The sequence below is a fragment of the Suillus bovinus genome (genome assembly GCF_016758785.1).
Source record: "Suillus bovinus strain UH-Sbo-P2 chromosome Unknown EDB93scaffold_154, whole genome shotgun sequence".
Taxonomy (NCBI): Eukaryota; Fungi; Basidiomycota; class Agaricomycetes; order Boletales; family Suillaceae; genus Suillus; species Suillus bovinus.
Window position 1 is genome coordinate 30,855 of NW_024542210.1, and position 25,539 is coordinate 56,393.

The window sequence follows — 25,539 nt, forward strand, 5'->3', positions numbered from 1 at the left end:
GGTCTATGGCACTAAATAAGTTTCTAAGGTAAGAAACTTATAATCTCAAGGGAATTCTTTTCCCTGCACTTGTCTCACTTCAAAGGGCCTAACTTTGCAAGTGAAATATCTGATAGGCAGATTGCTACAAATGGGAGATCATATTTTTTTGGGGGGAGAATGGGCTCTCCTTATATACATTTTGTGTGGGAAAGTAACCTAGGTTCACAAACAATAAAAAATAAGGAGGACCAATCAAAATATTGGGTCAAACCCAATAAAAGAATAAAATACAAGTGAAAGATGGAGCTATGACATCATTGTGGAGCAGAACATTCTGGAATGTGGAGTAATGACATCATAATGACATCAAGAATGACATCATTGTGGAGCAAAAGATTCCAGAACCTTCCATGAGTGAGTCATTGTGGAGCAGAATATTCTAGAAGGAAATGACATCATGGATGATGTCATTGTGGAGTAGAATAATCTAGAGCTTGATGACATAATATCTTTAAACAGAATACCTGCAGGAGTATCTGTGGAGTCTTATGACATCATAATGACATCATACCCTATGGGTACAATTTTATGAAGTGTCAGGTGAGTCAAAGCATCCTAATGAAAAAGTAAAGTAAAGAAACACTAGAGAAAAGTAGGTAGCAAAAATAAGACAGTTGGCAGGAATTGAAACACGGTCTTTTTGGATAGGTTTTTTTATTGGCTTTGTACTTTTCTCTATGGTTTTCTCTAGCCAAAGTGAATAAGCCAAAGGCAAGGCTATACCTTAAACTTCATTTCTCTTCTCACATCAACTAGGTCTAAATGTGATTCCCATCTCACATTAGACTTTTTCCGTCAAAACATATTCAGATCATGAAACTTGGGGAAAACTGGAAATATGGACCATGGTTTGAAACCAAGGTATGGGTTGACTAGTCTGAGGACTAAGCTAACAGACTTTATCTTTTGAGGGTCACCTAGTATTCATGTCCATGCATGATTCCCACATCATGCAGGACAACATGAGGTGAAATGAATTGATATGCACTCACAAAAGGATGGATAGAAAACTGAGAACCAACAATTGGCTAGGAAATTGTCATGGGATCAACAAAAAAAGTTCCCAGTATAAGTAGGCTGTGAGCAGGTGAATGGTGACTACAACCAATCAGATCGTGCACACAATGTCTTCTTTTATCTCATCACTCTTCACGAAATCAAAGCGACACTTCCAACATCAAACGCGCATTTCCACCTATGGCAGATCCATTCACGCCTTCGCAATATCTAACAATGCTCAGGCTCTAGCATGCGGGGGTAACTTGACATGCACTTAGCTACGTGAGGGTGCTGACAGACAAGCAGGGACCGAGGGCGTTAAAATCTGGGATATCAAATCTAGGAAAGAACTTACATGCTCGACTCATCACTATGAGTCCCAGGGCACAGTCAGCTGCGCTGTCTGGATCACAACAAGACTTGGTATGGGAGAAATCCTTTGTTATGGAACTGGGCTGGGCTACATTGTGTTTTTACGTCATAGCCATATAGATGTAAGAGTGTCCTGGTCCCATCATTAAACGTTCAGCTAACATCCAATAGATGCAGTTTCAGGAGGCTTGTGCTAGGAGGCTTGGATCAGGCTTCGAAATTACTTGCGTGGTATAGGATTTGACATCCTCCAAAACAACTATGCGGATTGCAGTAGGAATGAGGGACAAAATAGTTCAAGTCCTCGTTCTTGTTACGACTTGGATAGTATCTGTTGGTGATGCTCAAACAGAGCATGTGTCGTCAATGGTTGAGGACGTCCTTGGGCTAGCCCAAGGTTAGGGGTCTTACTTGGTGAGGCTTCGGCAAGTAAGATTTAACGCCTATGTCCAAATCAGGTAGCTTATGTCAAGCGGGGCTCAACGATAAGCGTATCTGCCAAGGCTTATGACACCCAAAGGTTAATCGTAAGATCTGCGTTAATAGAAGGACAGAAGTCCGACTAGTAACAGGGGCTTTGCTCAACGACAAAGTTGATGAGTAAAGATCGAGACTAGAGACTTATCCACAATGAGCAGATAAGAAAGTAGAATATAGACAGCTGGCTAGGCTGAGGGAATCACTCTTGTTAGGAGTAGGAGGTCAAGAACTAAGTAGATTCAAGTTAAGGAACTAGATACATGGTAGCGAGTTTATATAGGGGAAAGGACGCATATTAGTGGATGATAACTTGTACTACTGGAAAGGGAACTGGTCAAAGGGTGATACTAGAAAAGGAAGGCATGTTCGAGGTGAACCAGAATGTGCAGATAGGAAATGAGTCAAAGAACAGAAACAGGAAGTGAAACAAGCAGGGGCACAATCATGCAACTGTGGAGCTAAATATAAGTACAAATGTGCGACTGCGCACCGAGTCATAGATCAGGAAAGGGAACAGGGCAAAGGGGATGCGGCATGCATCGTATCATAGGTTACTGTCCACAGGATCAGTCAATGGGTGGAATGGAGCATGGGTATGCTTCATCAGAGAAAGGGTCCAGCCAGATGTACTGGCTCTGCTAAAGCGACAGGTAAAGAGCGAAAGGGAATGCGAGGATGATGAGGATAACCAGAGCAAGGTCGGGGTAAGGGTGTGATGCAAGGGCAGAGACAAGGAGGATAAGGAGAAAAATGATAGGGGCCCAAGCATCTAGATGTTCTTGTAACAGTTCTGAACACAAATTCACAGTTGCAGGCCCATTTTTCAGTACAACTTGACAACACGGTGCCAAAGTCTGTAGTGTTTGCAGACAATGGATGTGTCTATGTCTTTGGATTGTACGACAGGAACTTCATCAAGCTGAGGGGTGATGATGGTGCAGTGGTGAAGGAATACAGCTGCCAATTGGTTATGTAAGTGTATGATATGCCATCAACAGATGTATTACTGACTGTCTTTCAGCGGACATGCAGCAGTGAACCAGAAGAGGGGTGTGTTCATAGTGGACAATGCCACCAATGGTTTTACTTTGTATCACCTTGAAGGTGACAAGGAACCTGTTCGAACATTTGTGACTGCTGCTCCAAGTGTGTCCGTCCCCAAGCAGGTGGCATTCGGGGCAGAAGGAAGAATGATCATCAGGGGGAGTGACCATGGATCAGTGTATGTGTTCGAGAGGAAATCAGGAAAGTTGTTTGAAACTCTGTGCCACTCCAATACAGGCTTGGTGCAGACAATAGCAGTAGGTGTCAGATTCAAAGGGTAGGATGGATACTGATTATTTTCCCAAGACACGTGATCTTAATGGACACTGTACAGTCACCAGCGCTTCACCAGCGCTAGGCCGTGGAAAGGCCACAATCAACTTATGGATTTACAACTATAGCACAGTAAAGGGACCTCTCACCTCTGAAGAATCCTGGCCTATGTCGCGTGTGGTTATGTTCATGTTCAAAATGCTGGTTCATTTTGGGGCCTTGGCGGTTATCATCTGTTTTTTAATAACAAACTACTTTGTAAGTCGAGCAGTAGCTGAGCAGCAGTCAACAAATTCACACCTTCACAGGACACAGTGGTAATGTGGTCAGGAGACCTTGCCCAACACATGACAACTATGTGAGTGTTTGCCTTTTCGGATAAAAATTTCTGAAGTCCTGAGGTATTCTATGAAGTACCAGAAGCCCATCAGCAAGTGGTCGAACAGAGCAGCATTTTGACCTTAGATGAACTGGCAGGAAAACTCATTGAAGTTATTCGAGAGGCAAACAAAAATTTAGATGTCGGTGAGGATATTCATGATATGATACAACACAAGGAGATTTCTGCAGAAGCCAGAAGAGTATTTTTTGATGCAGTGAAGGAGAAACTGATATCTGGAGCTTGGATGTGAGACACGAAGAAGTCCTCTACTTGTGATGTAGAAATGTTGTAGCATATCAAATTAATGTTGTCTCGTGTTGGTTGTAAACCCCTCCATGTGTAACATGGAGGGATGGCTGAAGATCAAAGAGAATCACCTGATGGGTGAAATGGCATGGGGTGGGCATGTGGAGAGATGACCAAAGACAATGACCAAAGACCAGAAAAATTTGCCTGATGGGCGAAATGGCGTGAGGTGGGTGACATGATCTGCGAGATAATGGCATGAAGGGATGACCGAATATCAGAAAGAATCGCCTGAAGGGTGAAATGGCATGGGGTGGGCGCGTTGCATGCGACAGGCAGAGAACAAGATGGATAGACCACAACGAGCAACAGTACAGACCGTTGCACGCAACAGGCAGAGAATAAGATTGAGAGACCACAACGAGCAACAGTACAGACCGTTGCACGCGACAGGCAGAGAACAAGATTGAGAGACTACGATGAGCAACAGTACAGACCATTGTATGCAATGGGCAGAGAACAAGATTAAACAGGGCCAACTTTGAGTTTGGCTTGCATGTGACTTTGTTTGCAGATGTTTGTACTATCTGACGAATTGATTCAGAGTATTCGATTCTATTCTTGTATTCTACACTTATGATCTACACCTGACACAATGGTCTGTACTGTTGCGTTTATGCCCTCCTCCTCCTCTGATGTGATGGTCTGTACCGTTGTGCCTGCTGGACTTTGACCACTTCATCGTCCTGGACTCCTCATCATATGGAACTCCAACTTAAATTGATCTCATGTAGGCAAGTACCTTGTACTTTGTCGCTACCATTTCTTATTCGGCTAAGATGGCATTGTTCTCTGTTGTTCATACTCTTGATCTTTGTTGTAAGTCACTTTACTTTCCCCTTGTTTTTTTCAATTTAAATGGTCACCTCAGGCTCTTTGCACTCTGCAAGACTCCAACACAATCCATAGACGATGATGGTACATACTGTCATCGCCGTCAAGCTCATTTGGTCACCTCAGGCTTACAGCACAATCCATCACAATCCATAGATGACGACAGTACATACTGTTGTCGCTGTCAAGCTCATTGGTCACCTCAGGCTTACAGCATGATCCATCACAATCCATAGACGATGATGGTACATACTGTCATCACCGTCAAGCTCATTGTTCACTAGATGCCCGCGTCCCATGCAGCGCTCACGCAGTGCATATGTGAGGAGTGCACTAGAAGGGGGGGATATGATGAGAAAGGCGCACCAAGAGGGGTGCTGATAGCAGAGCGCTCAATCTCGGCTCACATCCAGTGTGTAAAGGCAGAAAGTGCTGCATCTGCCATCACTACCGTCTCCTCTATTACTGATGATATCAGACATTTGTCCCTTGCTGCAGATAATCCCCAGTCCCCGTCATTTACATCTGCAATGAAAAATAATCTGGATGGCGCAGGATCATGCAACCTTCCTGCAGTTCCTGTTTCTGCCCTGTTAGATGGCCTCGAGCGGTTGCAGTTGTCTGATTGCATGTCAACCCCACTAATGGAAAAGGCTGACAGAGAGACTGTATCAAAGCCGAAGCCCAATCAGCACACAGCAAAAGCATTGCACATCCTTGATAATATTGACTCCTGGATTCAGTGGTGCTTTCGCCTATTGTTGCATCCTTGTAACCTTGATGATGTTGGTCGTGAGCTATCTTTACTTTGTACAGCTATGGAGAATGTCAATGGAGGGGCAGATGTTATAATTGCATAAAAGAAGGCAATCAAAATACAGATGGATGATCTGGCTACCCAGTTTGGCAGTTACCAGGACATGCTGCAAGTACCCATCGAGATTAACACTGGTAAGTCATGAGTATGTCAACCATGGTTCCTTGCTTATCTTTTAATAGATACTCTGCAGCAAGCTCCAGTTGATCACTCAGACGAGATCAGCCAAGTCGTCTTATTCCTTTGTGTGGCATGCAGAGTTGTCATGGGGCTCAGCAGACGCAGCTGTGATTTCATCATAAAGATAATTTCCATCATATTGTTCCTCTCATTTTGAAGGTCGGATGGCAGTCTTAGCTCCTCGCATGAAAATATCCTCAAGCAAATTCCTCTGACCTTGGAAGGCACAGAGACCAAATTTCATCTCACTGGCAAAACCATCGTGTATGCTGTCTGCAGTTGTCATTGCACCTATCCTCTGACATATGCACCAGGCTCTAGGACTGCAATATACCCTCAACATTGTATGCATTGTCCTGTGCCTGGGATCGAATGTGGTGATGCTTTACTTGTTGGCATTGAAGGAGAGCTCTGTCCAAAGAGGATTTTTATATATCATGACTTCAAAGACTATCTTTCTGGTCTTCTCTCTCAGAGAGATGTGGAAGCCATGATGGATGAAGCTTGTGACGATTTCATGGACTCCATTAACTCTTCTCTTCCGCCCTTCGTCAAGAATCTATTTGAAGCCCAATTCCTCCGCCAATTTGGCAGCCCGAAGCCTGAAACACTTTTTATCAATTGAGGAGAGGAAGGATGCTATGTCTTTGCCTTTCATGTAGATTTCTTCAATCCTGAAGGGATGAATGTGCGGGGAGCTAGTACGTCTTGCGGAATCATCTCCATGGCGTGCTTGAATCTGCCTTTGGATATCAGATATAAGCTGGAGAATATGTATCTCGCAGGTATCATTCCAGGTCCAAAGCAGCCATCTCTCAAGAACCTCAACCATTACATCTGGCCACTCATCAATGATTTGGTAGATGCATGGGAGCATGGCATCAAGTTTTCCAAAACTGCGCGTTACCTACTGGTCGGCTAACTCGCAGTGCTGTTGCCCTCGTTGTTTGCAACCTTCCTGCTGCTCATCATCTCTCTTCTCTGGCTGGAGTCAGTAGTCATTTCTACTGCAGTGCATGCAAATGCTATCACAAGTCTACTTATGGAAGGGTGGACTACGAGAATTGGGAACCCCGTGATAGCAACGAACTTCGGCAATGCGCAGAGCAGTGGCAAGACACTGCCACATCCCCTGAGCGTGAAAAGATATTTAAGGCGCATGGTGTGCGTTATTCTGAACTTTGGCATCTATCATACTGGAACCCTTCACGACAACTTATTATCGATCCAATGCACTGTTTGTTAGAAGGTCTAGTCCCATATCACACTCATAGTCTCCTCGGCTTGACTTTGGCAAAGTACCTCCCAGGACAATGACATCCAAGGAAATGATGCAAACATTTATGGTTCATGCCCTCCTTGTTTCTCAGATCAATGGGCAGCTGGATGAATGTTTTGGCATGTTGAAAAAATCTCTGCTGTCCAAGAACGTGGGTGTGTTGAAGTTTGTCTGCAATACCTTGGGTTGTACGCCACAGAAAGCTGGTAGAATACTTAAAGTTGATTATGTTAAGGCTCTCCTCGAGTAGGTAAGCTCTTCGTTCACCATGTCCATTGTCCTGAGTTTCTAAATGTTTCTATACAGCGTCGTGAACAGCCACATCCATTCCTACTTGGTTGGGTTCAGTTCCAAGTGATTTTGGTGAAGCATCTGCTGGGACACTCAAGGCTGATGAGTGGCGAACACTCATTATGGTCTACCTTCCCATTTCCCTTGTGAGCCTTTGGGGAGCCAGTACTTCGCACTCTTCTCCTGAACTTGCTGCCCGCCTCAGAACTGTTCTTGACCATACAATGGAACTGGTCTGTGCAATTTATGTTGCATGTGTGCGAACAATGACTGCAAGAAGGGCACAAGCCTATTGTTTGTACATTGTTGGTTATGTCGGAAAGTTGAAGGAGATACATCCTACCTCCTCTCCACATCCAAACCACCATGCAGCCTTTCATATATATGACTTCCTACTCCTATTCAGTCCCGCCCACTCGTGGTGGTGTTTTCCTTTTGAGCACCTCATTGGAATACTTCAACGGATTCCTGTAAATCACAAATTTGGTATGTCACTGTGCAAATATGGAATGAACAAGTAAACTAATGGTTTCTTAGGGGAGCTTGAGAACACAATGCTTCGCCGCTGGCTCGCTCGACCGGATTCTCTGCATATTATTCAAGAGTGCAGGGACATCTTTGATAGAGTATATGCACCCAAGAGCGCTGAAAATTCCAGCCAAGAGTTTGCAGAGGACCCCATAAATGACATTATTTGTGTGCCCGACTCTGCAATGAGTAGCACTGTGCCTGATGACTTATATTCCCTCCTGAAATGACGAACCGCAATCTTACGTGCCACCCTCAAGTTCGAAGGTGTTATATACAGTAGGGCATCAACACACTTGGGGAACAGCCAAGTTCTCTTCTACCCCTGAGGAGACTGGACATTGACCCCTGTCCCTGCCAGCATCAAATACATTTATGGCACGCTGATGGGGGAATTGTCATTTGCTGCACAGAGACATCTCCTGCTGGATCGTCAAGACTGTATGATTGATCCCTTCTCAATTTACCCTGATTTCCCTGCAAAAATGTACTCGACAGAGCTTGAGAGTCACCTGGAAAATGTTAAGGTAACCTGGGTAGTCAGTCACTTCGTGCGATGAACGGTTTCTGGCCGTCACGCAGTGATTCTATCCCTATCTCGTGATTGATCAGTTTATTGCTTTATTTTTCAAGTCGTATTTTTCATTCTGTCTTGCTCATACCCTCAGTAGCTCAAAAAGTTATCATTTGTGCCCAGATAGTATCGTGTAAATAAATGGAATTTCACTCAAGATCACTAATCTCAGTGTGATCGCCATTTGTGCTTGTTGCGGGTGATGAGTGGGCGACAATTGCATTATGGGTGGGCAATGATCGGGCGATTTATTTTGTCCAAGCACAAAACTTGAAGTTTCGCCATCACATTTTGTCGCCGGTGTAAACTTCATATTTTCGGCAGCCCCTAATTGTTGGACAAAACTTAAAGCATCAGCAAGCATAAAGCCACAGATTAAACTTCAAGTTTCATCCGAAGTTTTATGTGATAATTAAATTTTAAATTCAAGCAGACACTGAAAACCAGACCATATTTCTTATTTGCACCAATGTATAGTCGGCGAAAAAATGGGCGCGAATATTTCATATTTTAGATTTTGCACAAAACAATGACTAAATTTGAAGTTAAATGCCCCTCTTTATGTCAGTTTAAACTCCAAATATTTTCTTTGCATTTCATACAACATATAAACCTATCCTAAATATCACTAACCCTGAAGTGACTGCTACTCCACCTCCCACCATTAGACAATCAACTAGTCTAATGCTTCCTCCACCCAGTGTAGACCAGCCTTTTATGCATGTATCAGCACTTGAGGGAGGAGCTCTTCGCATCCCCTGTGATTTGGTTGTGGACGGCAACTCACAAGGAGAGTCCATATCGTGTCCATCTCTTGCCTTTGCACTACAACACTCCAAGTCTAAGTCACGGGTTGTTTTCAACTTAGGTATACGGCGCGACCTAGAAGGATACACCCCTCGCTCCCAGGAGCGCATCAAGGCCGCAGGGTTTGCCCCTGTTGCGAACCAGACAGTCGCAGAGTCACTGGTTAAGGGAGGCATTTCCCCTGATGAGGTTGAAACTGTCATCGTTAGCCACTTGCACTGGGATCAGTGAGTGTTAGGAAGAGCTGACAGATCCAAAAACAATTGACTGCTCGGTATTAGCATTGGGAACCACGAGCCATTCGCCAGAGCTACATTTGTTGTGGGGGAAGGGTGCAGGGAGCTCCTGACTTCAGGATATCCTATGAACCCTGACTCCTTCTTCTCTTCGACCACTCTTCCACATGAGCGTATTAAGTTTCTTCCTCTATCTGATTTCAATGTACCCATTGGACCATTTCCACTTGCATTGGATTTTTTTGGCGATGGCAGTATGTATGTGATTGATGCGCCAGGTTTGTGATATGGGAAGCCTTGGAATGCATGACCTAACAAATCAGCATGATAGGGCACATCAAAGGACATATAAACATACTTGCACGCACCACCTCAGATGGTGCATGGTTTCTGCTTGGAGGAGATTCCACTCACAACTACAGACTAATTATGGGTGAGAAAGAGGTTGCACATAGTATTGATCCATCAGGTTGCATCAGGTGCATGCATGAAGATAAAGAGAAAGCTGTGGAGAATATCACAAGGATCCAGTCATTGTTGGAAATTCCAAGAGTGCAGGTATTGATTGCTCACGATTCAAAGTGGTATGAGGAGAATAAGGGAGGCTCTGCCTTCTTGCCTGGGATCATACTGCCATTGGCTGCATGAATATCAGTGATCAATTTATTTACAATTGTTCTCTTCACGGGAAAAGCACGACGTCGCTCTGGATGATAGAGTGAAATTTCAAAGAGAGAAAGATGTCAGGACAACAGGCTAAATTCTAATATGCGAGCATCAAGTGTGGCACTATGAAAAGTGTTACACACAGTAGAGTCGAGATTTCGTAGAATAGACTTATTTCAGACAGATAGAACAGTCCGAACGTAAATATATTCGGGGGTGGAAATGATCAACTACTCTACCAGTAATAAACGAACGGTTTAAATACTGTAGAGTTAGGAATACTAAAGAATATGAGAGAAGGAATGAACTTTATGAGTCAGTAGAAAGCTAACAACGAGAATAACGAGCGTTACATCAAGGCTGGTTATGGCCAATTTAAAAGTTCCCACGAAGCAGGTCAAGTTCTACTTCGATGTTCCTTGCAGAAGGAGGAATGGCCTCATTTTTACCAGCATAGGCAATCCAACGCCACCGCGTGCGTACGGTCTTAACGTGTTTTCCATTCCACTTGCTCCATAATGGATAGTTCGTCTGTCCTGAGCGACGAAGATTACGATGTCATCTCCAACCCTGGTCAGCGCTCTTTGGAGTCCAGCATTGCCGACTTGCATCATATTCCAGCCTTGACTACTTATGAGCTTCCCCCCTCTGATGCAGCCAGGGAACGACTCAGTGCGGTGGCACTGAGTCCTGGGGATATACAAACATATGTGCAGAATGCACTTAGTACTTCTGGTGCAAGAAAGTACCCACGGGACAACATGACTTTAAGAGTGTATGTTGATGGCGTATTCGATGTATTGACTGTTGGGTGAGTACGTCGCCACTCGATGCTGCACAATCGCTAAAGGTCATCTAAGGCATGTGCATCAGCTCCGTCAAGCGAAACTATCATTCCCTTCCGTACATCTTATTGTCGGAGTGCTTTCGGATGAGCAATGTCGAGCTCACAACACCACACCTCATTTCTCACATCTCGAGCGTTGCGAGCTTATACGGCACTGTCGCTGGGTAGACGAGGTACTATATGACGCCCCATGGACAGTGAACGATCGCTTTATTATCGACAAGCGCATTGATTATCTTGCGTTGGAGGAGGGTTCCTCTGTTAACCCTGAATTCGACAAGGAAAGACTCAAGGGATACGACGCAGTGAAGAGACTAGGTATATATATCCTTCTCGCAAAAGTTACACATACTAAAGAAGAACTCAGGACGAGTACTACCCACCCGAATAACTACTGGACTAACTGCTGCTCCGCTTTTGGTGTCTTATAATGCATCGGAAGACATTACACCATTCCAAGAACTTGCCGAAATGGCGTTAAAACAACCCAGTCACAGCACCTCTACGCACCTGCCTCCGACAACTTGTACTACCACGTCCGCCGACAGCAAGACTCGTGGCCTTGAGGCCCTAGAAGCCATGTCGAACGAGCTAGCGGAGAGGTGAACTAGGAAGCAAGGCAGGTAGAAGGTACATGCCGGGGAAACTGATGCTCACTGTTGATACAAATAGTAACTTTATATGACGGGCTTTTTATACTTGTGTTGTGTTGCTACTTGCGCTATTCAGCTGTTCTTGCTTTGTCGCATTGGTTCTATGTCATGACACTTTCTGACCTTAGACTCGTGACCAGTCCTGAGCCTCTGAAACCTATGATCATTCAAAATCAGGCGGTACCACCATCTGGGCCAAACTGAGCGTTCTTTCGTCTACAGTGAGTCGACTGCTAAATACATTTTCAAGATCATAAGTGGCTTATTTTCAAGCGTATGCCCGGACACGATTGTCATTAACTAACGCACCATAGTCAAGTAAGGTAGTCATCAACGAGTGAAGAAAGTTTGGAACGAACTACCTCATTCCGCTTCATCTGCTCGAGCATGACAGACAAGGCTTCGCAGATGATCTGATCCAAGAAGACTGTGGTTCCCTTCCGAGTGCTCAGCGCTCATGCCGAGCACCAAGCCGTAGTTGACATATTCAAGGCGGTTTGCCCTGGGGAACTCCATCAACGATAGTATCTTGAAAAAGTGCGACAAGTGCAGGTTACGGTCTTGCTGCGATGCTACGACATAGATCATCTTATCGAAGTGGTATTTCTCCCATCGCTCTATCGCACCGCCAAGGTCACGCCGGGTGAGGTATATTGAAGACATCTACGCATGGAATACATGCAGGAATCGATCGCAAAGTGAGACGGACCCTCTTAGATTTCTCAGGCTAATACCATTGTAATAATGGATGCTGACAGCATTGCACGAAATTCCAGACAGTGAAAATCGGTCCTAGCCATATCCACGGCAGACGACGTAATATAAATATACAAGACTGAGTGGCCGTCGTATGAAGCTTATATTACATGGATGGGATAACCCTGTAATCCATCGAAATCAGTCAATTAATTGAACGTCTCTCATGCACGCAGTCAATCCACACGTCAGCGCTCCAGTACTGGCCGTGAGATGGGGACAACCACTGCGCCTTGATGACACAATTCAAATCGATTGGAGAGTCACTCGACTTTGAAAAGTAGGATCGATTCAAGTTGGTACTAATTTTCCCTCTGATGCTGTTATGAAGCAACGAACTACCCAGATCGTTGTACATCCGTGGCAAGTCTCCACTCAAATTTCTCATATCGCTACAAACAATACATCAGAAGCGGTGCCCTATCATCTATGGGCTCCTATGTATGGGGAGATATTATGACGAATATAATGTGTAGGTATGAGTCATGAGCGAAGTAAGAGTCATAGAACAGAGCTCAGGCAGCAGGCTAGTGGCAAAAACAGATCAAAATTGACTCAACAGGTCAGAGACTCAGGCAAGCCCTTCCGGCACGCCACCTCCGATTCAGAACGTTGTCTCGAGGCGGCAACTTTCTTTCTTGCGTTCGGTCTGACTACACCAATCATGGGAGCCTATATATTGTCACAGTCCACTGCAGGCAGCTCTCGGCGTCAACGCTCGCAAGCATGTGTTCGACATGGTTGCAGCCGCCCAAACGACTTCTTGTGTACCACCACTGCTCTGTCCACGCACCTCAGACCCTTTCACTGGCTTTGTCTGGGATCAAATACAGTAGCCTAGTTGTAACTTCCTCATGCCACAAGCATCAGACACTGGCAGTGCTGAGGATCGGCACGCCCACAACGACTCGGCTCGGCCTTCTCCAGAGAACGGCAACGTACGACCTACAGAAAAGTGGGTTGTGGTGTCCTGGAGTCTGCCTGCTATCTGACAATGAGACGGGGAGAAAAACTGTGAGCCTTTGGCGGAGCTGCCATCGGGGATGTATGTGTTTCTGCCTTAATGCTGCTGTCTCGCTCCTCACCAGAACTGCAGCTCCAATGCTGGACCTTCACAGCCGTCGGGACCTCACGTACAGAAAAACACTCCCAATGTTGCATCGGTCGGCGATTTATCTCCGTAAGTTCTCGTCAATAATGATATCAAACATGCTCCTCAATTATCTCAGCAAGGTGGTGGCGGATAAGGACCAACCCACGCTAAACGAATTGTGAATGAAAAATAAGCTGAGCGATCACAACTGACCATATCCTATATGCAGAGCAAATGTCATGAAGCAAGTATTAGATGTTCTCCAGGACTCGACGATCGCATCGAAGAGTGGCAAGGACAATAGGTCTCGTTTCTCGGGGGTGTACAAACGAGTCGCAGAGGAGCACGACGTCGAGTTTCTCGAGCGATACACTACTGACATGGACCTTTTCTCTGCTGTCAGCACATCTCTCATTGTCACGATGGTGTCCAATCTCAGTCCCGACCCCAGTAATATCACGAATGCCCTTTTGAAGCAACTTGTTCAAATCGGACCGGGCAATCTCGCTGCAGCGGGCTCCACACTCACAGACCCAGCATCTACGTGGTTTCCGAGCGCGCCGACCTTATGGATCCAAACGATCGCATGTGCAAGCTTGTCCATGAGTTTGCTCGCCGCGTTCTGGGTCGTACTATGTAAGCAGTGTATACTCTGTGCTCATTTCACTACCCAGGCCCTGTACATATGGCCGGCACATTCGCACGACGATCTCTTCAGCAATTAATCAACCAGGTTTCAGAGGTGGCTGTCTTTTGTTGTTTCGCGCGTTTCGACAAAGGTCGTGGACTCGGAAGCACAAGAGTTCGACCTGAATTTGGATTTTTTTTGTTGGGGGATGAATACGTCCTCACCCTCCCTGACATACCCACCACCAATCTCGAAGCACCTGGCGTCAAGTGGCTGCTCGAGACCTCTACGGATCCTGAACTGTTTCTCGCCGCTGCTAGCCTTGTTCCGCAGGTCAAATGGTCCCTAGATCTTGACGTTTCAGATACTTTCACAAGCTGCGTCGGCTTCCATGGGAAATTTTTGCCGTAATTAGAGGAGAAAGCCTCAGCTACCGCTCAAAGTAGGAGTCATACTGCATGTAGGAGGGATCTGCTGCATTGTCTTCTATTAGCGAGCAAGATACAGTGAATGCGATACTCGAACAAGACAATGATGACGGGATCATCCAGTCAACTGTCAAGGATCAGAAGTAAGTATATTTCCCTTTGATTGAAGTAACCCATTCGAAATAGATCGAGTCATGATATGTGTGGTGATGCTTGTTGGGGAAATCACAGTGGCGACAAGGGTGGTGACCTTGGAATCTGATGTATAATGGTAGTAATGCGGAGGCTGGCCCGAGATAAGCAATTTTGCAGCAAGATGTTGTTCCTCGTGCAGACACTGGAGCGGATCGCCAAAAAAAAACGAATAACAGTGATGATTCAGAAGGAATGATCATTTGACTCACTGAAGTCGCGAATTCTTCTCATTGGAGAAATCACAGTGGCGCTGTGGACCAGAATGAGGTCTTGGAAATCTGATGGCATCATGTTGGTGATACGGATATGAACTGCGAACCTGACTCCTCTGTCACGCTGGCAAAAAAGAATGAGTCGGACTTTGCGATTATGCTTGTTGGGGAAATCATGGAGTAGTGCTGTGGACCAGGATGGCGGCTTCGAAATCTGATGGCATCATGTTATTTATTGATACGGATATGATCTGCGAACTTGACTCCTTTGTCACACTGAAAAAAAGAACAAATGAGAAGTTGGATAAATCATGGCGGCGGTCAACGACGAAGCGGTGCGTGGACCCGCAGTAGCAATCCCAAAACACAATTACTTCTTTGCGCGTGGAACAAAAGAAAAAAAAATCGAAGTCATAATCATGATGGGCGTTTGTGGGTGCCAGGATGGGCATGTGATCGAAAGAAGTTTATGTGTGATGGCAGTGCCAGATCAATGATACTCGGAATTCAATGTTCAAGCGGTTCAACCATGACGGTGGCTCAGAGTACATCAACATTCGAATCTCTACTGAGGTATCGATTGTTGCCTTTATTTCATTTCAGAACAATAGCATCGTTCTGGTTTAAAAGCGAACCATGAACTGCATTTTCTTGCCCCCACTTTTTATTTTCTACTGGCAGTAACTCGTTCAGTTCATTGGCATCATGGTCAATGGCAGTGCCGCTGTCAGCGAACACATTAGTACTCTAGGCATCAGGTACGTCAATCATTCTTTTTGCTCGGTCACTTATATATCTATATCGAACTTTACCATGCACGCAGGGTCAGGGATGTCCCCTTATGGATCACTTGGGATGTGGAGAATTACAAGAAATGTGAAGCCGATGGAATGCTACAGTGGCTCCTCTGTGGCTTCGATGAGCGTCCCAGCAGTGAGAAGTCGAAATTGCTTCAAGATTCTCTTACAGCTGTCCTGGACATCTGCAACAACACTCCAGAAATCACGGATAACTTGACTGAATTGTAGGTAGAGAGTTCACGTGGTATGAAAGAAGCTGAGCGTCTTTTCCCAGTGCCAATTGCGCCACAGAGCCAAGTTCGTACCCGTCCTTTGTGCGTGCGGCCAATGCCGCACTCCTCAAACTGAGGAGCTTGGAAGTCTCCGGACTACCTGCTTCCCCGCAAAACAACGATATGGACATCTTGTTCTATCATAATGACAAGGACAGGACACGAGTGCACCAAGGCGCAAAGTCTATGCGCAAGCCGGACGTTGTTCTCGTCTCTCGGAAAGCGGTGAAGGCTGCGGTGAAGGGTAGAGAGGCTAAGGGTAAGGGCCAGGCTAGTATGGGTAACGACGGCGAGGATCAAAACCAAGATATCGAAGTGTTTTACATGAACAAAGCGGCGAAGAAGCTTCACGGCAACTTCAAATGGATCGATGTTCGATCGACCGTGGAGTTCAAACGCAGCTCCACTCTGGATCCTCCAGTATTGCCTTACCAAGTGACAAAATACGCTCCCTTTAATCCAAGGCTCAAGTATCTGAACCTTTGGAATGCAACGGAAAACCTTGACCCAACAGCTGCGACTCTTGCGCCTGCCGCCGCTTCTACTCGAAGCTCGAACATGCCATCGGATGAACGTAAGCCATACAGAGTGTCTACCTACACTTCATTGCTGACCTTCGCAATTCAGCGCAGGGTACGCGTACGTCCGAGCAGCTGAAAGCAAAATCAGATAGCAAACGTAAATCTGATGAGTTGGACTTCAACGAACCTGCTTGCAAGCGCCAGAAGAAAACCGATGAGAACTCCACGGACCAGAAGGAAATCACAGAGGAGCCCGAAAAGATTCATCCAAACATCCAGAATGGTTTGTATGCTGCGGTGTTATTCACTGCCAACATCGCGCTGCAGTGCGTCATATCTTATGTAGTGAACAGTAAGTCGACTGAATATCTTAGGCCTCTTGTTGAATTGATCGCCCGTACTAGATGATATCATCTACATCTGGTATTTTAATCGAGAAAATGCCATTCAATGCGCCGGCATCAACTTTATCAAGGATCTTCCCCGGTTCCTTGTGTTACTGCTTGCTATGCAGCGCATGGGAGACGAGCAATGGGGCCATAATCCGAAATTTACCCACGTTCCTGGAGTTTCTTGCGACGTCGTCGTTGGAGATGTCAACCTCAAATTGGACCTGAAGTCTGACACACGCATGACTCACTTCGGTCTGCACGGTCACGCAACTAATGTCTTTTCTGTCCAAAGCAAGTATCTTTCGGACAAAAAGAAGAGAGATGTTTGTGGTAACGATTCTAAGGAACTGGTCGCCAAGCTCTATTGGCCAGAAGAGCGACGTCAGAGCGAGGACGAGATACTTCAAAACGTGTATAGCATTGCGAGCAAGGAATCAACAGTGAAGGGCCACATCCCGGACATGGTCTGGTTCCACAAGTTTGACGAGACGTCCACGACCAAAATCAGGAGGTCGCTAGGAATTCAAGACGCTGACGCTGAAGGGGGCAGTCGCATTTTGTATATCGTTATGTTCAGGAAGCTTATCCCAATCACGTCGCTGAGTGGAGACGAATTTCTCAGCGCATGGTGGCAAGTTGCGCTATGTATGTCTGATTTTTCCTGTACTCTTCATTGTCCCTAAGTGAGCCAACAGGTCATTACACACTCTGGAAGCACAATGTCCATCACCGCGACATCAGTCCTAACAATCTTATGGTCTACGGGCTGAACGGCCAATGGGTCGGGGTCCTCAAGGACTACGACTTATCATTGATCAAACCCGATGGGCCCAGCGGGAAGGAGTGCACAGGAACAGTTCCATTCATGGCACTCGACCTGCTCCAGAAAAAGGGCCTCGAAGGCAAAGTCATGCACAAGTACCGGCACGATGCTGAATCCCTCGTCTGGGTCCTTGTCTGGGTCTGTCTTAGGTACCAAGAAGGCAAGCTGATGAGCAATGGCAGACTGCTCGATGACTGGCTAAAAGTGGATGCTAATGGATGCAGGAAGGAAAAAGCAGTATTTATGACATTAGTGCTGCCGTGGTCCGGTTCGGTTTTTTTGCGGTCTGAACTTGAACCGAACCGAAATTTTTTCTGTAGGGACAGCAAAAAAAATTGACGAAATACTAGTCTACACATTGAGTAACTACTCTAATAACATTTGTGCGCACTCCTCTGCCTCTGTAGCTGCTGAAAGATGTCCATTACGGTAAGCGGCCTTCATGAAAATGATCAGCCGTGCGAACTCGCTCCCAGGGGACTGGATTGGGGAGCAGCCGCCGAAAACGCAAATAAAGGGCAAGTCTGTTTTACGGCGTCGGCAACAGTTGTGGTAGGGGAAGGTGCAGCAGTAGGCTTTGGGATCGTGCTCGCAGGCTTCTTGCCAAAGTCAAACTTCAGCGGTGCAGGTGTGGATGGGGCAGAAGTTGGGGCAGCGTTGCTCGGAGTGGTACTAAATATCGATGGTGGGTTAGCTTGTGTCGATGTAGATGTTGGCGTCGAGGAAGGTAGTACACTGGGTTGGTTTTGCGAAGGGGAATGGTGCTGGTTTGCCGGTTTCCGTGCTTGATGCTGCTGGTGCAGAGAAGGGATTGGTGGATGTGGAAGTAGGTGCAGCGAACAGCGGCTGTGCGGGCATGGGACCAAAAGAAAACGAAGGAGCTGCAGGTGCAGGCGTCGACGGTGCAATTGGCTTAGCGAAAAAGTCCGGTATGGAGGGTGTAGATGACGTGGTAGGTGCGGTGGTGGTGGTTATTTGTGGAGTAGACGAGGTAGGGAATAGGCTGGGTTTATTGGCAACAGGAGCTGAGGGTACCTGAAGTGTAAGGTTAGTATCAAGTCAAAAACTTCAAAACGATTTGAATGAGACAGTCGATAGGAAGATGGCTTTCGCCAGTGACAAAAAGGATGCACGCACATAATTATAGAGCCTGACTCAAATGAGATTTTTTTTTAAAAAAAATTTAATTCAGATGCACATACCTGTAATTTGTGGGTGGACGACGGCAAGATGGAGCTGAGTGATGGTTCAGTCTGGATGATTGGTGGGACGCAAATCAAAGGTGCCTTGAAAAAGAGAGATAGAAAGTCATGTGAGAAATTGATTGATTAGTACTTACCTTGAAAAGGCTGAAGGTAGCCTGATTAACCAATAGTGCAAATCCCGAAGACAGCAGTTTGATGTGGAGACCGACTTTGTCGCAGTCGCAGTCGAAGTCGAAGTCGATAATGGTTCGGAATGGTTCGGCAAGGCCGAACCAGAATGGGACCGTTCGGGAAGACCTAGAACCGAGAGCCGTTTTCCGGTCCGGTTCTGGACCGGACCGTGGCAGCACTAATTTATGTGGACATTTAGGCAAGGGAACGCTGAGGACAACAACAACGACATAAAATCCTCGCCATCACACCGGTCTAACTGGAAAATTGCGGTAGCTTGCCTTTCCACTATTTTTTATACTGCCCCGCACGACAAGGACGAAAATGAGTCCATTCTTCGGAAATGGCTCCTGAATAATGTGGAGTCTGTCGCTCCGGACATTATAGCTCGCCATCATGAACAGCTTTCGGGCCAAATGTTGGTCGATTTTCAAACTCCGACTTCACGCACGTGACGCTACTCCCTACGCCATTGTCATGACCAATTTTCCCGTACCACTATCACGTTGAAGCGCCGAAGAGGACCCTCGCAGTCACCAAGCTCATAACGCAATGAAAAATACTGCAATTACACATCAACTCGATCAAGGAAACGCTTCCCTTTCCCTAACACCTCATTTTTCCAGATATTCACCACATAAAGATCCCCTTTGCTCTTCGTCATCGCCGTCGCTGACGATCAGCCCATCTTACTACAAGCTTTCCGATCTGAGGACGAGCAACACTTATTTGTTCATGCAACTCCATGACAATTCATTCCGCCCTTACGACCTTCCAGGGTTTGACGTTGGTATGGATCGTGGAGGTTCATTAATACACTCCCTGTATCCGCCGTGCTCACACTGTTTACAAGGGTCTATGAATGAATGCAAAGAACCCGCATGCCCCATACTAGAGATGACCTCTCAGTGCACTGACAAGTGTGTCGTCGTCGCCTGTAACGATCCTACCCACCCTGAGCCCAGTTGCCACATTGCAGACGGTGACATGATCTGCGATAGCGCCTGTGTTCCTGACGAGGACTGCGGTGATTGTTCTGGTCTTGAAGAATTGGTACGCCATATTGTGTGTGTCCACGCCTTTCCTAATTGTTTCAATTTCAAGCTGCAATGCTGCACCGATTATCATTCTTATCTATCCCAGCCAAAGTCCCTTGACCCAAGTCTCACACAGTTCAACTGGAACCCACAGTCAACAAATGGTTTGTGTGGATGCGACGAGAGCGACTACAGCGAACAACATGTACCCCGATTTTCTCCAGAATACAGTACCATAGCCCGGCCTTTGGGTAACGCTTCTCCCGAATGTCTGGCGTCATCTACTAGCTCAGCGTTTTCTTCACCCCACATTTCCCAGGCAGCGACTCAGTTCACACCCGTTGGCCTGCCACAACACCTACCACAGTTCTCACCAGATATGTTTACTTGTTTGTGGGGGGACTGTAAGGCTACATTCCCATCTCTTATGGAGCTAGTCGGGCACGTCAACTTGGACCATCTCCGCCCTCCAAGTTTAACGAAGGAATCAGCCCCTCAGCAGGTATGCTCAGACGCTTCCCAGAATCAACAATTCGACACCAATACTATGTCGTGCCACTGGGGAGACTGTGTTATGTTACCCTGTACAGAATCAATTTCAAGCTCTTCGACAACCGTGTTTACAGATACTGTCCTTGACGCTCTTACTACACACTTGATGCAAGATCATTTTGGTATCAATTACCCTTTCCCACAATCGATGATGGCGCGCACGGCATTACCACCGGAAATTATTCCCCATGACGAAACATCCACAGACGTCCCTCCCTATCCTTCACCTCTGGACAAGTCTTATCCGCCAGACTCCCCCTCCCCGTTCACAGACGCCATCAAACCTTGTAAATGGAGTGGGTGCACGCAAACATTCTCTTCTCCTGATGACCTTACAAACCACATCCTCTCTGCCCACATCGGCAGCGGTAAAGCACACTACGAGTGTTGCTGGGAGGGTTGCTCTCGGAATGGGACGCAAGGATTTTCAAGTAAACAAAAAGTCGCACGGCACATGCAGTCGCACACAGGACATAGGCCATTTAAGTGTAAAATATGTAATGCACATTTCTCAGAAACAGCTACGCTGCAACAGCATATGCGGAGGCATACCCAAGAGAGTATGTACTTTTCTGTTTTCTGTCATCTCGCGTTCGACAGGCAGCTCATTGGACACTGTTAGAGCCATACGTTTGTGATTTTCCCGGGTGCGGCAAAGCGTTTGCTATCACGGGTGCATTGACGATTCACAAGCGGACGCACAATGGTTTCAAGCCGTTCAAGTGCAAGTTTTGCGAGAAGTATGGGGTTCTTCTATTTGATGTTGGAGTGCTGATGTATTGTCTTTCTTCAGGGCTTTCGCTGAGTCGTCGAATCTGTCGAAACATGTAGGCTTTTTAGTTATTGCAGATATAGTTTCTGAACCAGACCGTGTTTCTAGTTACGAACGCATACAGGTGCACGCCCTTATCCCTGTCCTGAGGGTGGGTGTGGAAAGTCTTTCGCGAGGCCGGACCAGCTTGCGAGACATATGGGTGTACATAGAAAGAAGGACCCAGGACTGGGAATGGAATGAACACCTTGGGATAAAATGTGTTTAGTCATTATGTATCTATTATGAAGATAGTCCACGAGTTTTCGCAGTGGTGTCAAGCTATTTAAGTTCACTTGAGCAATTGTCTCCAACATTCTCGGGTCCTTCAAGTTGTTTCGACCACTACTGTAACTGAAAGAGAACACTGCATGCAGATAGAAGAGAGAGTATATCGAACTCCTGTGAGTGACGAGGTTTTTGAAATTGAATGATAACCGTTTTTCAGTGTCGTTGTGCAGCCTAGTCTTTCATTATTGCTTCCAGTTGAAGTACACGGAGGCTGCGGCACTCTTATTGATGAATTCAGGATTATTGCTCGCCTGGCTGATGATCATGACATCGAGCCTGCCCCTATTTATGCATGTTCATGTCAATCAGTCAGAGTGACCAAGTACTGGCAAATTATCTCGTGCTTCAAATTTGGTTAGCAATTTTCTCGCTACGCACGGCTATCTCTGGCCCGATGGTGACCGCATCAGTCACATGTTTGGAGAATCAATACTGTGAATGCCTAAAATACCATCACTGAGCTAGGGCCTCCACCACAACTTTCACGCCCCATGCCCCAGGATCGGCAACTCGCTCAGCCTTTAGCTTTGTGCTATCAATATATGCGCTCCTACCGGCCTTTGCCTCCATGTCTTTCGTCCCTTCAGCAGCTTCTCTAGCAGCCTTCACGGCTGCCGCAAGGCCGGACGACAGTGCACCGATGAAGGCAGTGAGAGGGTCGACTAGTGTACGAGAAGGGGGACGTGCCCGAGTGTAAGTATATAAACGACCTAGAGCAGCTTCTAACGCCGTGCACCATACTTCTTGTGTGGCGATCGAGGAGGAGCTTTTAGCGAGCGCTTGAGCGAGGGCAGAGAAGAAGATTCTGATACATGATGATTATGACATATGAATCTGACCAAAAGGAACTTCACTAACGAATAGAGGGCTCCGCTAGTTCCTCCCATCGCATCCTCTGCGATACGAGATATTGTGATGACGCTGCCAAGTACATCGTTGCCAGAGATGCTGTTTTTGCTCAGAGCCTCAACGCACAGCTGTATGTATATAATGAGTATGCATGCATATAAATATCATAATGTGAAGTACCTGTAGCACCATCTTTGAGCGTAAGTCCGCAGTCCCCATCACCAGCGATGTTGTCCATGCGAGTAATCTCGGGCTCAGCAATAATGAGGGCCCGGCATGCACGCTCTATAGCACTGTTGAATTGATCGACATCGGGGGGCTTTGAGTGAGGCTGACCAGGCCTTCGCGTGGGTTGCAGTCGGGAGGGACGAAAAGACAGATGGTGGCTTGGGACAGACCTAGAAGACCATTTCCATCCTGGGGTGTTGATACTGTCGTCGAGTAAGGAAAGGAATGAAATCAGCGGTTGGAGTTCCCCGTGTCGTTTTCGGCGGGGAGAAGGAGGCATCGTAATTGAAAATCCGGGCATGTTGAGACTTGTCTAGCAAGGATTATCATTGATTCTAGTAAAGCTGAAGGGGTTTCGACTAACCATGAAAGAGCCAGAAAGCAGGCGCATGATTCTTAATCCCAGATTTATCCAGAGCACGCCTCACTTCGGCGACTACTCCGCCGAGTTCAAGTTCACTGAGACCGCCGAGGTTATTGACGAGAAGAACAACACGGTCTGTGCCGTCATTCTTGAAGGGAACGAAAGACCGTTCTTGTCTGTTGTGGAAGTAATCATGTCGAGGAGAGTGGGGATGAGTTCATTGAGAGGTGGAACAGGAAGAAATGCGACGGTGACCACTTTCGTTGTGAATTCCGAGACCGATTTCGAGTTCATATCGCACCCAAATATGTATCGGAATAGCGGTTCCAGGGACCTGCACGAAGCGAGGAAGTATCGTGAATACAGAGATGTCCTCAAACACTCGAACGTTGACTCGTACATGACAGTGGTCCAGACCAACCCCTATAGTACCGAGCCTAGAGGAAACGTACTGGGCGATATCGTAGACCTCATCTACAGAGGCACCAGTTTGGGCCAAGGCGCCTGCAATTTTGTAGACGAGACAACACCTGCAAGACCACTGTAGGATGTTCAAGTGATGTAGTGGAATTTGCGATAGATGTCCATACCGTCTTCCGACAATACTACCTTGGGTTTTTTCCTACAGCAACGTCATCTCCTACGATGACGAACTTGACACGGTCAGCTTTGTCGGGATAACGGGCCGCATATTCTTCTTTGGCTAGACCAAAATTGAGGACATCGCCGGTGTAATTCCTGCATACAAGATCAGTTAGCAAATCTGATACTACAACAGTCGTCGCGATGAGCCGTACTTGACTACGATGATAGTGCTAAATGCAGTCATTGTTAGCAAATAAAGTTACAGCTGCAACAATGGAATCACCCTCTTTTGTTGTCGATCAGATCTACTGCACGGCGAACTTGACCAGCACTTGGAGAGGCAAAGATATGTCCACACACAGCAGCTTCGTGAATGTCGGTTAGGTCACGACCGCATAAAGAGTATTCTGCTAACCGGTCAAACGCCCTGGCCTGCATCCAGGTCAGCGTGATCTGGAATGTGATGCGAGGGCTCATTTACCTACGAAACCTGAGTGGGATGGCTCATGACCAGAACCACCTCCACAGAGGAGAGCAACTTTGGAGCGGTCCTGATCAGCAAGGTAGACGACTATATATCTTTTTGTTTAGTATCCTGATCGTCGGTCTGCAATGTTACCTCTATGGATCGGATCAAGAGCTAGTTGTGTATTGATTGCGCACAGTCCTTCTAAGGAATCGAGCACGAGAGAGGGTGCTGTGTTCAGGAAATGCTTGCCTGTGTTCAAAGTTGGTCGAGCAGTCAGTACGATGGCATGATGAGATTGACAAAGCTTTACTTTGTACGACCATGATGGCTGCGAGTGGGAAGAAAGGAGTTTACATGAACAGTACACTATCTCATAATGCAATGACATCACGGGCTCCCACCCACCACGTCTTTTTATTATAAATTTTTATTGCTTAAACTTAGTCTAATGGAAGTTTTTCCTGATGGAGATGAACGTCTGAATATGCATGGGTCATTTTTTTTACGATTCAGACTAGTCAAATGTGATACCAACAAATTAGTGGCCGTCGACCATTTTGGGATCACTGAGGGCTACAAAGTCCGAGTCATGCCTGGCCACCTCATGTATTACCATACTACTTATGACATACCAGCTAGAGAAAATTTTACTTGCAGAGCATCGAAGATTCAGATATATGACTCGAGGCTATATGGCAACTTGCGAAGTCCCCTAATTAGTTGATCATGAAAGACAAAGAGTATGTAATACTAGTCGATCCGTGGGGAAAAAAGAGTTACATACGCGTTCTTGTTGGTCGAGGAGGTTTCTCATTTAAATGTCATGATGAGTTTGCCCACCTGCAGCATCACCTTCCTTAAAGCCATCAGAATTGATTTCCGCAAGTCGAAAGAGACAGCGGTCTCACTCTATGCAATCAGATTCTTCATCTTCTATAAAGCGCTCTGCTTCAGAAGGCCCTTCATCAACTACACCTGTCCCTATCATGACAGATCCTATATCTTCCGTCGATTCTGCGAGAGAGCAAGAGATTGAAATTGACACTTATATGGAAGAACAGGGTGAAGATATTACAATTCAACTAGGTTCTCTCACCATCGAGCAGAAAGTGGCACGTATCAAATCCTGCGTGACAAGCCTATGGTCGCAGGCGACACTTGGTAATCATATCTCGTCAATGGTTCAGACAATGGGAGATCGCTTGCGGAATCTTATCAGACAAGTCACTCGAGCCATTGCAGGAGAA

The 25,539-nt window shown here is 46.3% G+C and overlaps 9 protein-coding genes across 9 annotated transcripts; 7 read left to right on the forward strand and 2 right to left on the reverse strand.

Moving 5' to 3' along the window:
• Positions 1 to 2,765: 2,765 nt before the first annotated feature.
• EDB93DRAFT_1109343 (uncharacterized protein) lies at positions 2,766 to 3,842 on the forward strand (the record flags this gene model as incomplete). Its single annotated transcript, XM_041447963.1, has 8 exons — positions 2,766 to 2,779; positions 2,800 to 2,865; positions 2,915 to 2,943; positions 2,998 to 3,115; positions 3,175 to 3,194; positions 3,272 to 3,468; positions 3,519 to 3,568; positions 3,605 to 3,842. 8 exons carry the CDS (start codon positions 2,766 to 2,768, stop codon positions 3,840 to 3,842), a joined length of 732 nt encoding a protein of 243 aa, XP_041300959.1.
• A 1,174-nt stretch (positions 3,843 to 5,016) lies between these two features.
• Positions 5,017 to 6,354, forward strand: EDB93DRAFT_1257093 (uncharacterized protein; the record flags this gene model as incomplete). Its single annotated transcript, XM_041454060.1, has 4 exons — positions 5,017 to 5,577; positions 5,635 to 5,683; positions 5,732 to 5,794; positions 6,044 to 6,354. The coding sequence occupies 4 exons, from the start codon at positions 5,017 to 5,019 to the stop codon at positions 6,352 to 6,354; spliced, it is 984 nt and encodes a 327-aa protein (XP_041300960.1).
• A 2,701-nt stretch (positions 6,355 to 9,055) lies between these two features.
• On the forward strand, positions 9,056 to 10,232 carry EDB93DRAFT_1235303 (beta-lactamase-like protein). Its single transcript, XM_041451349.1, has 3 exons — positions 9,056 to 9,435; positions 9,490 to 9,722; positions 9,776 to 10,232. Exons 1-3 carry the CDS (start codon positions 9,086 to 9,088, stop codon positions 10,090 to 10,092), a joined length of 900 nt encoding a protein of 299 aa, XP_041300961.1. The 5' UTR covers positions 9,056 to 9,085; the 3' UTR covers positions 10,093 to 10,232.
• Positions 10,233 to 10,458: 226 nt separating this feature from the next.
• EDB93DRAFT_1186918 (uncharacterized protein) lies at positions 10,459 to 11,941 on the forward strand. The gene is made up of 5 exons (XM_041450835.1): positions 10,459 to 10,921; positions 10,971 to 11,275; positions 11,325 to 11,576; positions 11,630 to 11,831; positions 11,884 to 11,941. Exons 1-3 carry the CDS (start codon positions 10,629 to 10,631, stop codon positions 11,561 to 11,563), a joined length of 837 nt encoding a protein of 278 aa, XP_041300962.1. The 5' UTR covers positions 10,459 to 10,628; the 3' UTR covers positions 11,564 to 11,576; positions 11,630 to 11,831; positions 11,884 to 11,941.
• Positions 11,942 to 13,423: 1,482 nt separating this feature from the next.
• On the forward strand, positions 13,424 to 14,184 carry EDB93DRAFT_1235308 (uncharacterized protein; the record flags this gene model as incomplete). The annotated part of the gene is made up of 3 exons (XM_041451350.1): positions 13,424 to 13,546; positions 13,600 to 13,637; positions 13,689 to 14,184. The coding sequence occupies exons 1-3, from the start codon at positions 13,430 to 13,432 to the stop codon at positions 14,182 to 14,184; spliced, it is 651 nt and encodes a 216-aa protein (XP_041300963.1). The 5' UTR covers positions 13,424 to 13,429.
• Positions 14,185 to 15,443: 1,259 nt separating this feature from the next.
• On the forward strand, positions 15,444 to 18,046 carry EDB93DRAFT_1332694 (uncharacterized protein). Its single transcript, XM_041455259.1, has 7 exons — positions 15,444 to 15,680; positions 15,746 to 15,946; positions 15,997 to 16,568; positions 16,622 to 16,867; positions 16,920 to 17,552; positions 17,603 to 17,868; positions 17,913 to 18,046. The coding sequence occupies exons 1-7, from the start codon at positions 15,628 to 15,630 to the stop codon at positions 17,922 to 17,924; spliced, it is 1,983 nt and encodes a 660-aa protein (XP_041300964.1). The 5' UTR covers positions 15,444 to 15,627; the 3' UTR covers positions 17,925 to 18,046.
• Positions 18,047 to 18,182: 136 nt separating this feature from the next.
• Positions 18,183 to 19,501, reverse strand: EDB93DRAFT_1332695 (uncharacterized protein; the record flags this gene model as incomplete). Its single annotated transcript, XM_041455260.1, has 5 exons — positions 18,183 to 18,402; positions 18,467 to 18,765; positions 18,933 to 19,016; positions 19,070 to 19,284; positions 19,408 to 19,501. 5 exons carry the CDS (start codon positions 19,499 to 19,501, stop codon positions 18,183 to 18,185), a joined length of 912 nt encoding a protein of 303 aa, XP_041300965.1.
• On the forward strand, positions 19,317 to 21,811 carry EDB93DRAFT_1186944 (uncharacterized protein). The gene is made up of 6 exons (XM_041450836.1): positions 19,317 to 19,896; positions 19,960 to 20,159; positions 20,211 to 21,255; positions 21,318 to 21,435; positions 21,489 to 21,522; positions 21,576 to 21,811. Exons 1-6 carry the CDS (start codon positions 19,659 to 19,661, stop codon positions 21,708 to 21,710), a joined length of 1,770 nt encoding a protein of 589 aa, XP_041300966.1. The 5' UTR covers positions 19,317 to 19,658; the 3' UTR covers positions 21,711 to 21,811.
• A 439-nt stretch (positions 21,812 to 22,250) lies between these two features.
• EDB93DRAFT_1270914 (dihydroxyacetone kinase) lies at positions 22,251 to 24,615 on the reverse strand (the record flags this gene model as incomplete). Its single annotated transcript, XM_041454329.1, has 12 exons — positions 22,251 to 22,602; positions 22,656 to 22,692; positions 22,827 to 23,182; positions 23,235 to 23,409; positions 23,488 to 23,572; positions 23,639 to 23,768; positions 23,829 to 23,860; positions 23,883 to 23,976; positions 24,107 to 24,188; positions 24,305 to 24,394; positions 24,443 to 24,541; positions 24,603 to 24,615. 12 exons carry the CDS (start codon positions 24,613 to 24,615, stop codon positions 22,251 to 22,253), a joined length of 1,545 nt encoding a protein of 514 aa, XP_041300967.1.
• Positions 24,616 to 25,539: the final 924 nt, after the last annotated feature.

Excerpts from the sequence above, each read along its gene's own strand:
- EDB93DRAFT_1332694 (XM_041455259.1), top strand. The coding sequence starts at position 15,628 with ATGGTCAATGGCAGTGCCGCTGTCAGCGAACACATTAGTACTCTAGGC. Across the intron at positions 15,681-15,745 it reads ATTAGTACTCTAGGCATCAG|GGTCAGGGATGTCCCCTTAT; the intron begins GTACGTCAATCA and ends CCATGCACGCAG. Across the intron at positions 17,553-17,602 it reads ATGGTGGCAAGTTGCGCTAT|GTCATTACACACTCTGGAAG; the intron begins GTATGTCTGATT and ends GTGAGCCAACAG.
- EDB93DRAFT_1235303 (XM_041451349.1), top strand. The coding sequence starts at position 9,086 with ATGCTTCCTCCACCCAGTGTAGACCAGCCTTTTATGCATGTATCAGCA. Across the intron at positions 9,436-9,489 it reads AGCCACTTGCACTGGGATCA|CATTGGGAACCACGAGCCAT; the intron begins GTGAGTGTTAGG and ends GCTCGGTATTAG. Across the intron at positions 9,723-9,775 it reads GTATGTGATTGATGCGCCAG|GGCACATCAAAGGACATATA; the intron begins GTTTGTGATATG and ends TCAGCATGATAG.
- EDB93DRAFT_1186918 (XM_041450835.1), top strand. The coding sequence starts at position 10,629 with ATGGATAGTTCGTCTGTCCTGAGCGACGAAGATTACGATGTCATCTCC. Across the intron at positions 10,922-10,970 it reads TTCGATGTATTGACTGTTGG|GCATGTGCATCAGCTCCGTC; the intron begins GTGAGTACGTCG and ends AGGTCATCTAAG. Across the intron at positions 11,276-11,324 it reads CGACGCAGTGAAGAGACTAG|GACGAGTACTACCCACCCGA; the intron begins GTATATATATCC and ends AGAAGAACTCAG.
- EDB93DRAFT_1186944 (XM_041450836.1), top strand. The coding sequence starts at position 19,659 with ATGAAAAATACTGCAATTACACATCAACTCGATCAAGGAAACGCTTCC. Across the intron at positions 21,256-21,317 it reads GCGGAGGCATACCCAAGAGA|AGCCATACGTTTGTGATTTT; the intron begins GTATGTACTTTT and ends GGACACTGTTAG. Across the intron at positions 21,436-21,488 it reads AAGTGCAAGTTTTGCGAGAA|GGCTTTCGCTGAGTCGTCGA; the intron begins GTATGGGGTTCT and ends GTCTTTCTTCAG.